The sequence below is a fragment of the Dioscorea cayenensis genome, unplaced genomic scaffold (genome assembly GCF_009730915.1).
Source record: "Dioscorea cayenensis subsp. rotundata cultivar TDr96_F1 unplaced genomic scaffold, TDr96_F1_v2_PseudoChromosome.rev07_lg8_w22 25.fasta BLBR01000630.1, whole genome shotgun sequence".
NCBI lineage: Eukaryota > Viridiplantae > Streptophyta > Magnoliopsida > Dioscoreales > Dioscoreaceae > Dioscorea > Dioscorea cayenensis.
In genome coordinates this window covers 860-12041 of record NW_024087021.1, presented here as the reverse complement: position 1 = coordinate 12041, position 11182 = coordinate 860, and the positions used below count along the sequence as shown (strand labels likewise).

Below are 11182 nucleotides of genomic sequence, written 5' to 3'. Positions count from 1 at the left end.
CGTTCCCCTTTCTAGATCGGATCCGGATCACACTGTCCTTTAAGGATCCGACCCGATAAATTGCAAAACCGTCATTCTCTCTCTCGGGTTCGTTGTGGGTGTGGGTGAAGAGAGAATGGGGGATTTGCTTACGGAGTTGGAGCATCTACTCACTCAAAATCTCATAATTTGATGTTTAGGGTTTCAGTGTTTCACAATTATATATTAGATGTGGATTTCATTTTTTTTTTTAATTTGATTTTGATGGTTTGTTTTGATGGATTGATGGATGGATGGATGTTGTAGGAAGCGATAACGAGGGTGAATTGAATACACCCGCATATACAGCCGCACAACATCACCAGAATAATGCAGGGCTATAGTGTGGCTGCACAAGAGATCACATAAAGTTTATAGAGGGGTGTGAGGCAAGGTTGACCTTAGGCATAGGTGCCCAAGACCAGCCTAGGGCCCCATGATTTCCTAAGGCCCCATAATTCGTATATTTAAAGAAAAATTATATTTAATATTTTCATTTAATATTATCTTATCCATATAATTATCATTTTGAAGATTTTAACTTTTTTTTATAAATTATAAAATTTTAACAAATTTGGCCTTATTAGGGTACCACAAATTTCTAGGTTTCACCATTTATTTTTTTAATTATATTTTAAATTTTTATTTGGTATTATCCTATAATCATATCCATATAATTATTTTGAAAACTTTAACTATTTTTTTTAACTATTACACTTATTATAAATATCAATATGTGCAATGAATTTGGCTAGTAATAGGACCCCACAATTTTTCAGGTTTCACAATTTATATTTTTTTTAATTTATATTAAAAAAAAATTTTATTAGCAAATTATCTTGAAAATTTTAATTTTTTTAAACAATAAAGCCCCGCAAATTTTTAGAGCCTCATAATTCTTTTTAATATATATATATATATATATATATTAAATTTTTTATTTACTATCATAATTATAATTTTAAACATTTTTAATTATTTTTTAAACTCTAAAATTTATATTATTTAATTTATTTAATTGATTTATGATAGTATTTTTTATTATATAATTTATCATTTAATAAAAAATTTAAAATAATATTTATTATGATTTTGTCTAAGGCCTCACTTTTAATAAAACCGACTTTGGTGTGTGGCCAAGTGTGAGCCTGTATACATGACCGCATAGGTGAATAGTGATAGTGATACAATCTGTGAACAGTAGTTCCATTGAAGATGCTGCTAAACATCTGCAACATTCCTAAGAATTTTAGTTGAAGAATTTTATTGGCTCATGGAATCTCTCATACCAGATGAACTCTAGACCTCCTCTAATGTCATGCATAATAATAATCATGGGTGACCTTCTAAACACTTTAACCTTATGTGTGGTGAGGGTAGTCAATCTTGATTGATCTGTCATACTTTCATATATAATAGTAATGGGAAGACCAAATGACATTGTTCTAATGACTCATAAAGCAACAAATGGAAATGACTCATCAAATGAGGGAGATTTGATACTGACATTGTTGTATTGTGTCCTTCATGCAAACTCATTATATGTTGGATTATTTGGGTTTTGATAGCAAGAACATGGTCCTCTTTAAATGATCCAACATTCTGAAGCAGAACCAAAGGATCAAAACATTATGACATCAGAACGCCAAGAAGGACTAGCAGGTGGGTGATCTTTGCTATCACAATTGTGTATTATTATTATTCACATGCACATCAAATTCTTTGAGACTCTGCACGTTAAAGTTATAATTTTTCGGTTCCTCTTTCACTTGTGTTGGTCAGCTGAAAATTTGATGTTTATTGACAAATGCATAAATATAACTTAATTGAAATCATTGCAAATCACATCTGCTTATCAAAATTTTATCCCGAATAATCTACTGATTTTTAAGAAAGAAATGTCAAATTCATGTAAATGCCCAAATCCATGCTTCTAATCAATGCCTTTAGTTAATTACAGCTATCATATCCTCACAAGAGTTATTATATATATCCTCTCCATTAAACAAAGCAACCATAACCACAGCAAAATAAAACTTCATAGTTTTTTAGGACTAGAAAGAGCTGAATCAAAGAAAAACAAATTGAACTTGAGTATATCTCACAAGAAATGAGATTCAATGAAGAAGATGAAATCAAACAATTCAATAATCCTATGTAAGAACCACTACAACAAAAATCCCAAATCGTCACGGTAAAATTGGCACGGAAATAAAATCGTGACAAATTTGTTCTAGATTTGATGTGAACTAACAAACCGGTATCAATATTTGTTTAAAGTATTATTTACTTGCGTGCAACATCGTACTTAAATATACAAATTTAATAATTTTACATGCAGGTCTTAAAATCGTGAGTCTAGACATATTTTTAAAAATTAATTTATTAATACTCGTCTAAAATACTGCGTAAAACCCTAAAAATATAATAATATATTAATACTAGTCTAAATACTAATGCCAAATGATATAATTAAATATAGTAATATATTAATATCGATGTCAACATCTTTGAATAAATATATAAATATATTAATATATTAATGCCAGTGAAAAATATCAGTCTTAGAATATAAATATAATAATATATTAATACTGATACTAGAATACGAGTCTGAAAAAAATATAAATATAATAATATATGAATATCGTGTCAAATCATGTACTAAAAAATATTAATTCTACTAATCCAGTATCAAATATGATACTAAAAAATATAAATATATAAATATATTAATCTAGTCTAGAATATAAATATAATAATATATTAATCAAGTCATAGAATCTAGTCTACAAAAATATAAATATAATAATATATGAATATTGTGTCAAATACTATATAAAAAATATTAATTTATTAATGTCATATCAAAATACAGTATAAAAAATATAAATATATTAATAAGTTAATATTGTGTAAAATATGGTGCCAAAAATATTTTTAATATATTAAATATAATTTTGCATTTTTATTAAATAGCGACACATCACATATATTAAATATTTAATAAATAAATTTTATTAGTTATGATAATTAAAAGAAAAAAAAAAGAAAAAAAAAATTTCTCAAAACATCTAAAGCCCTCTTGCTCACCAACTCTATTCCCCTGCCCCCATTGAAGCTTCTTCACCGCCAGTGGCATCGTCTCCTTCTTTGTTTTTGGATCTCACTATTCATTGCTCCTCTCTCTCTCTCTCTCTCTCTCGAGGACACCATTGGAGGAGCTACGAGGAGGAGGAGAAGCGACAGTGAAAGGGGGGATCGAGGGCGGATGCGATCGGTGGTGAGCTCTTTAGGGTGTTGTTTTTTTGAAATTCCAAAGATCTGGCGAGAATTCAGAAGAGGTGTTCATTCTAGGGTCTAGATCTCTCTGTTGCCTTTGGAGGAGCTGGAAGGAAGAGGAACATCGGTGACGATCGGTAGTGAGATCACTATCTTTAGCTTGTTTCTTTTCTTTAAAATCCGGAGGAGATTCAGAATAATGTGTTCTTCTTAGGGTTTGAATATGTTTTCCCTCTCTCTGTGGCCATTGCAGGAGCTCGAAGGAGGAAGGGAAGCATCAGCGTGAACTGAAGGATTAGTGGTGGTACGATCGGAGGTGAACTCTTTGGCGTTTTTTCTTTTTTATAAATAAAATAAAATTATCAAAGTTTACAGTTAATTGTTTCACAATTAATTGGCTCCATAATTGGTTCTGTCGCTGACTTGCAAATCATCATTGTGACTTTTCCTTTGGCAGCGTCCCATATGTGCATATGGAATACACGATGAAAGCCCGAATAGGCTTTTGATTATTTGTGTGTGCTCAAATTTGTCATACGAAGCTCTATGTCATATATGCAAGTGGATGGTTCCGGTAGCTTGCTAAATTCTTGTGATTGTTAACAGCCTGCTCCTTCTTTCTTTTCTCCTTATGAATGTCTCTACTTTTATAGCTTTTGTGGCACGGAATAACAAATCCATTAGGACTTCTGCTTTGTGCACTTGACAATGCTTTTCTTAGATAATGATTTTGTAAAGGTTGTGAGTTTCACAACTCCTTGTTTTTCAAAGTTTCATATAGACACCCTTGATTTACTTGATTTCCTTATTTGAATGACTTTGATCTGTTCCAGATATGTTTACTATTATAACATATCTTTGAATTAGGCCCTGATGTATGTACACACTGACGGATGACATTATTGGAATGTGATATGATACAAGTTATATGAGTATATTTACTCGAAAAGTTTTGATTTCACTATTATTTGTGCATTATTCAATATTTGTGGCCGCTATGTCCTTGCGGCCAATTTTTTTTTTCCTTTTATTTCCTTAACTTGAGTGTTACTTGTTATGCTTTCCGGGGTGTATTTCGTGAACTTATTGAGGACAGACCACAAAAATCCATCAGAGATGAGGTAGATCTTGTGGCATTACCAAAGCAGTTGTGGTGTTTACTGAAAGAAAAGAATGTTGGTGAGGTATCAGCAGAAGTTGGATGGTTGTTTGACCATGGCCATGCCGTGACATCAAGTTGTGTTTTCCTTCAGGATGGAAGACTAAAGGTAAGTATATATCTTCCAGTGCTTCTCTTTTGTATTTGGACTGTGAATGATGATCACAAGCAGACCTGTATCATATGTGATGATATGCTTAAGTTCTACTTAGATTTATGGAGTTTATGGGAACACTTAATACTACTAAAGCAAAACTGTGCCTATTGACATTTGATGAGCTCCTAGAAACATTTTACTTACACCAATGGATATTTAGTTGACTTAGGTAAAGTTGTTTCAGTTTCTTATCTCTTACTGTTCTGTTAATGAATAAGTGAACCTTAGGGTTGTGTTGTTTGGTTATTCTTCATAACTGCAATCTATGTTTAAAGTTACATATATATATATATATATGGATTGACCTCACCTTCTTATGATGTATTTGCAGGAGATAGTATTATCACAGGATGTTGTGGTGTCATGAAAATAGTTCTGGTAGTTGATTGATATAAGCAAATGGTTCACTTATTCAGCCACATAAGCACAGAAGGTAATCAACAGTTCTGGTAGTTGATTTATAGAAGGTCTTTAATGTTTTCAAAATCTGAGATTTCGGATATCTGATTTCTATCTGAAATTTAAGAGCTATTTGTGTTCTTATTTTGCCATTCTGTTTAGTATTTTGAGATGCTGTAACTAAGCAGGTTAGAGTTGATTTACATCCTATGATGTTTATGAAGATGCCGCCAAATGTCTTATATTTATGTTACATGTTGCTATAATAACTGAATATTCTCTAGAAATTGGCATGAAACCTTTTCCCTTTTGCTAGGTATTATTTCACCTTCCTTCCTTTCTTTTTTATTCTTTTTTTATTACTAAGCTTTAACTCGTGGTTTTTGAGGTGCATTTTGTTACTATTGTTGTATTCTTCTTTGTGAGGCTATGAAGTTGGCTTATTGTGAATGATCAGTGTGTTTTTTAAAGCCAAAGTTTTATTGTAAAATGTTCAGTTTTTAATGTTTTATTAAGAGTTTAATTATGCTCTTTATTTCTCTCCAAACTTTATATTAATATTTTCTTAAATTATAGTACAATTTTATCATTTAAATTTGTTTAATTAATCAACCATTATACCATGAATAATTAAGAAGTAAACGAGATAATTGACAAATTTTGCCTCAGTTTTGTTTTCCTTATTGCATATTAGTACAGCAAAAGGGTAGTTAGTTTGTGATTAAATATTTATATTTTGGTCATCTAGTCCAAGGAAAAGCCCATATGACCAGTAGCTTAGCAATCAGATAGTTTCCAAGTTTCAAGAATGAACTAATTCCTTTTTTTAATAGCATTCCATAAACTTTATAACATCTAATAGAATTTCATCTATTATTCCATAAAATTTATAATATCAAATGGATTTTCATCAATTATTTTATTGAAACTTTCCAAGTACTTTGTTAAATTTAACTAGTAGGCAAATCAGCATTATCTTAATCTTCTACTAGGGCTTCATTTGGAAACTTCCATTTCCGGTTGCTAGCGACTATATTATAATTTTTTAGAAAATAACTACCAAATCTAATCTGCATGTTTTTAATCTTCTACTCAGAGCTTATATATGTTTTGTCTTAACTTCAAGTCCTTTTTTTATTTTTAATGGTTATGTCTTCCATTGCAATTTTTTATGGTTCTTCCTTTCTCACCTTGAAGTTGTACTTTCTATAGAATCAAAAGTGGAAATCATCAATTTATAACTGTTTATGTCTCAATGAGTGTTACTATAACCTTTTTTTTTTTGACAGGATGTGATCACATACAAAAATGGAAAAGAAAAGGTATGAGTTGGGCTTTTTTATATAAATAATAAGTTATCTGAAAGTTCTTTTGGGGAAACATATATTAATTAGGAGAATTAAAAATGCATGCAGTTTCTGTCAAAATTAGGAGCTGCAGACATGGCTGGAGAAATTGGTGTGATTTTCAACATCCCACAGCCTTTCACAATATGTACAAAGAGGCTTTCTCAGGTTGTGAGAATCAGTCATCGGCATTTCACTCAAATTGTTCAACCTTGCATTACAGATGGCCAAACTATTGTCTCCAATTTTGTTCAGGTTCTTCTTGTGCTAATTTCTCAATATATAATTAATTGAAACAAATGCTGATTAAAGATTAATGTAGAAGGTTTTGATTTGCAGTTTCTCAAAGGTCTGAAAGAAGAAATTCTTGAAGAAATACCATTTGCCGCAGAATTGCTGGAAGACATGAATAACATGGTAATTATTATTAATAATATTATTTTTGTCTCTTGATGTCTGTGAACATTTGAGTTAATTAGTACTATGATTGTCTAATCAGAATCATAAACAACCTGGTGAAGCAAAAGAACGTGAGACAATAAATCCAAACATGAATGGTGATGCACAAACAGAAGGTTCAGACTTTATATACACAATCCTCATTGGAACATATTTTATAATTCATACTGATAATTATTACATTAATCAAGTATATTTCATTTAACACATTGCACAAATCAAAACAAGAGATTTACAACAACCACCTCGTTGTTTGTTGCTTTTGCTCTTTATGTAGGTGGATGTCAAGTGTCTGGTTGAAAAGCTTCTTGAATATGTCATGAATAACCACCTCGTTGTTCGAGATCCTGAGACTATTCTGCAGGCATTGAAAATATCGCTGGTTAGAATTACTCTCATCTGCATTTTCACTCTCGTCACCTCTGCTATTAAATAGTAGATGACCATGGAGATGGGTTTCTTGGGTTGGGGAAGATGGAGGAGGCGAGCTCTGCCACATACTTGGTCTGGGAGGATCTCATGGCTGTGCTGGCCAACTATGGCAGTCTAAGGCCAGCAAAGAAGCTGCTCCAGGGCCTCAGTGGGTATGCGACTCCCGGAGGGATCATGGCCATCATGGGACCCTCTGGATATGGGAAATCTACGCTTCTTGATTCATTGGCAAGTTTGGGGATTTTGCCTTTTTTTGCTGATTATTTTGGGAATTTGGTTTGATTGGTGGTACTGGAACATGGAGGTTGGGGAGAAATGTTGTTCTCACTGGGAAGGTGTTGCTGAATGGGAAGAAGAGGAGGCTTGATTACGGCATTGTGGTAGGGTTTCTAATTTATTCAAGTTTTTTTTTATTTGTTTTGATGTGGAAAAAGAGCTCGCCTTTGCTTGTGTTTGATTAAATGCTTTGAGTGAGTAGTGTGAATATGGAATTTGTTTACATGGAATTGGGAAGATTAGAGACAAGACTTAGCATGAAAATGGTCTAAGAGTGAAAATTGAGGGAAAGTTGGGTTTTTAACTGGAGTTGGAGCATACCCTTTCGTTTATCTTTTCTGCAGAAATCATAACATTTGTTCATGGTTATTCTTACTCAACTCAATTAACCAATCAATTTTCATGGCCCATTTAGCTTTTGAACCATATTGTCTTATGTAAATTAGAATCCTTCACATTAATGCAAGCTTACGTGACACAAGAAAATGTTCTGCTTGGGACTCTGACAGTCAGAGAGACCATCACTTACTCAGCTCACTTGAGGCTTCCTACCACTATGAGAAAGAAGGAGGTGCAAGCTGTAGTGGAACGCATCCAAAAGTTTATCGTGCCACCAGATGTTCCTCCTCTCAAATGTAGAGTGAGTTTTATGCTTCTGACCAACCTTCATGCTTTAAAAGAACAACTTAATTATATGATAATAGCATTAATAGATTATAATTGTCATCTCAGACTTATGGTTGCTACTTATGTGACATTTGGGCAAACAATGATGCTGTGAAAAATGCTGTGCACATCCAGAAGGTATATTAATTAGAGGTAGCCTGATGCTTATACCATTTCTGATTTGTGTAGCTGAATTGTAGTTCATACAAAGCAGGGAACTGTGCCAGAATGGATCAAATGCAATGATTATTTGCAGTATGCTAATGATATTCTGAGTAGTGTAAAATACCAGTACAAGCTCACAAGCCAAGGTTATAGAGCTCTTGTTTACAGGTGAAGCTAGATCTACTTGAAAAACATTGCTTCTCTTTGTTGAATCATCGTATTACAGTTACTAACACCAGCTGATGAGGAGGTGGCTATATGCATTCAATTATGTAGGGTGTTGGTCACACAGCTCCAGACTACAAGCCAAGGGAGAGCCTGGCTATGATTAAGAGATGGCTTTCACACCAACCACTATAGTTTTTTTTTTAATAATAGATGGCAAGTGTCCTCTACTTAAAATTTTTGTTCTGCAAATGTTGTCAACTTGGATCTTGTTTGTTCCCCAGCAACAAGGCTGCAATACTGAATTTTAATGTTGCATGTGGAATGGAGTTTTAATGTTGTTTTGATACAAGTGTTTGTATAGTTATACTACATGATTTCCAATGTATATATAGGGCGTCTATATGTATTTTTAATTCAATAGGATGATTTTTATTTGGTAATTCAAAATTTTTAACTAATGCAATTAAAAAAAATTAAATTAAATTAAATTCATATAAATTATTATTTTTTCACAGATTAAACAAAAACGTCGTGAAAAGCTGTAACAAAAATTTTTTTATTAAAAAGCGTGCTAGAATCTAGTGAAAAAAGTATAGTATATAATATCGTCTTTAAAAATCAAATGCAGAATCTTTGAGCCAATGAAGCGGTCTGAGAAATAGTCTGGGATGTAGAATCGAAGTCTCGTAGCAAACATTGATGGTGACGGTTGGCGTAATAGTAAAAAAATCGTCGAAAAACGGTAATGAAAGTTCGATCGCAGTATTAAAAACAGATCGAAAAATATATTTGTGACTAGTCTTTATAGGCAGTTAATTTTAGTAGTCAAATCTGGTCTAAAAATCGGTTTGTACGGTTTTTAACCCCATTTTTGTGCCAATTTTACGGTGCCCATTTGGGATTTTTGTTGTAGGGAACCATGCTCTCCTTTGAGACCTGCTTGTGAACAGAGAAGAACAGAGATTTTTGCTATGCCAACATCTTCAAATTCTTCACTCTCACCATCTTCCTTGCAAATTCAAGTAATCCCTGACCTTCCAACCATGCACTTCTCCTGTACTCTACAACCCATGTGTTTGCCTCCAATTGCATCACACTCTTGTTCCATGGCTTCAATGTCCATGAACTACTACTGTTACTTGTCCTTATAGTGCTCACCACCTTCCCATCAGACCACTACCAACAGAAATAGTATATACTCAAACACACAATTAATTAGAAATAATACATCAATATGTGTACATATATGTACACTACCTCTGTGATTTTACCGGAGACAACAGAGAGCAAACGAGGAGAAAAGGAAGCAGGGAGCAGGCCGGAGCTTCGCAAAGGACTTCCCCAAATGCTCACTTCTTCCACCCATGATTTATAGATCACACACTTCCAATGAAAAAAATTTTGGCCTTCCTGCAATGAACAACCCAGTTACTAGTGTTTAAAGAAGTAAAAAATTTTAACCTTTGGCTTGTTGGTTAAAAGATCACCTGATGAAACCGCCAACCAAGTTTCATAGAGCTGCCAACCAAGATCACACACTTCTCATTGATCATTTCCTCAATCATATCCTGCACTAACCCAATTCTCTCTCTCAATTCACCCACAATACCCTTACTCAATGTGTCACCCTTCAATTTAGGCTCAAAACCTCTCCAATGCACCATCTTTGGAATACCCTGATCGACAATAAAAAACAAACTGAACACCATAAGAACAACAACAACCTTGGTTCTTATTGTTGTTGCCTTCTCAGCAACAACTCTTTCCTTAATTGGTCTAGATTTAGCAGTGGATTGAATGGGTGGAGACTGAGGGGTGGAGATAGGCTTAGGCTTCACCGGAGGAGTCTTTTTAGGGCCAAAGAGAGGGTGGCGACAAACTGAAGAGGAGGAAGAGAGCTTGGTTAGAGAGCTATAATAGGAATGAGGAATGAGATCAAGTGTGGCATTGATGCTAGCTAGGCAGATGTCACAGTTGCAGTTGGTGTCTATCCGGCAGCCAGGGAAGTAACAGCTGTTTGGCTCCGTCGATTCCTCTTCCCGGCGCTGAGCTGCTGATGAGGATGACGTAGGAGGCAGTGTTCTAGTTAGGGAGGAAGAGGAGGTGGTGGTGGAGGAAGGAGTGGAGGCCTGGCCATGGTCGCCATGGTCTTCATTCTTCTGGGGAGTTTCCTTTCTCTTCTCTAGTTGATGGTATTGTGAGAGTTTTTTAATGGTTTGGTAGGGATTGGGGGATTTTGAGGCTTTTTTTTTAAATATTGCATTTTTTAATTATATACCAAATTGAGTATTTTCTAAATTAATTACGAAAATGCGCAAAAAATACTTGCATGGTACGTTTTTGCACATGGGTTATTTTAAAATTTTTTTAATTTAATAATAGTTTTTATATGATATTTTACATCTACAACCTTATAAATTTTTAAAAGTAGAGGGACTGGTTGGGAGCATTTTTAACTAAGTGGACACATTTTCAAAAGTAGAGGGACTAGTCGGGAGCATTTTTGAGTAGAGGGACTAAAAGGGAAGAGAGAGAAAATTACAGGGACTATTTTGGTGATTATACCTTTTTTGATATAATATTTTACATTTAATCTATAAGAATTTGTAATGAAATGGATATAAGAGAAGTCGGTCAGCGGAAACGTTATAGTTT

At 33.5% G+C, this 11182-nt stretch overlaps 2 protein-coding genes across 13 annotated transcripts; one reads left to right on the top strand and one right to left on the bottom strand.

The window, feature by feature from the left end:
* Positions 1–3104: 3104 nt before the first annotated feature.
* LOC120254790 (putative serine carboxypeptidase-like 52) lies at positions 3105–8945 on the top strand. Of its 12 annotated transcripts, none has more exons than XR_005534750.1 (14): positions 3105–3301; positions 3376–3440; positions 3554–3616; positions 3758–3874; positions 4397–4568; positions 4948–5049; positions 6305–6337; positions 6431–6616; positions 6701–6778; positions 6861–6936; positions 7098–7632; positions 7975–8168; positions 8261–8332; positions 8409–8876. XR_005534750.1 is itself a non-coding variant. In XM_039262819.1 (4 exons), exons 1-4 carry the CDS (start codon positions 7989–7991, stop codon positions 8685–8687), a joined length of 423 nt encoding a protein of 140 aa, XP_039118753.1. In that variant the 5' UTR covers positions 7836–7988; the 3' UTR covers positions 8688–8876. The 12 variants fall into 12 exon arrangements, 1 of the variants encoding a protein (XP_039118753.1); XR_005534751.1 differs by having other exon boundaries at positions 3758–4568; positions 7098–7202; positions 7295–7632; XR_005534756.1 differs by having other exon boundaries at positions 3404–3437; positions 3758–4568; positions 8409–8945.
* Positions 8946–9393: 448 nt separating this feature from the next.
* LOC120254789 lies at positions 9394–10769 on the bottom strand (the record flags this gene model as incomplete). Its single annotated transcript, XM_039262818.1, has 3 exons — positions 9394–9703; positions 9785–9937; positions 10015–10769. Coding segments are annotated over 3 exons (1115 nt in total), but the record flags the coding sequence as incomplete, so codon positions are not given.
* Positions 10770–11182: the final 413 nt, after the last annotated feature.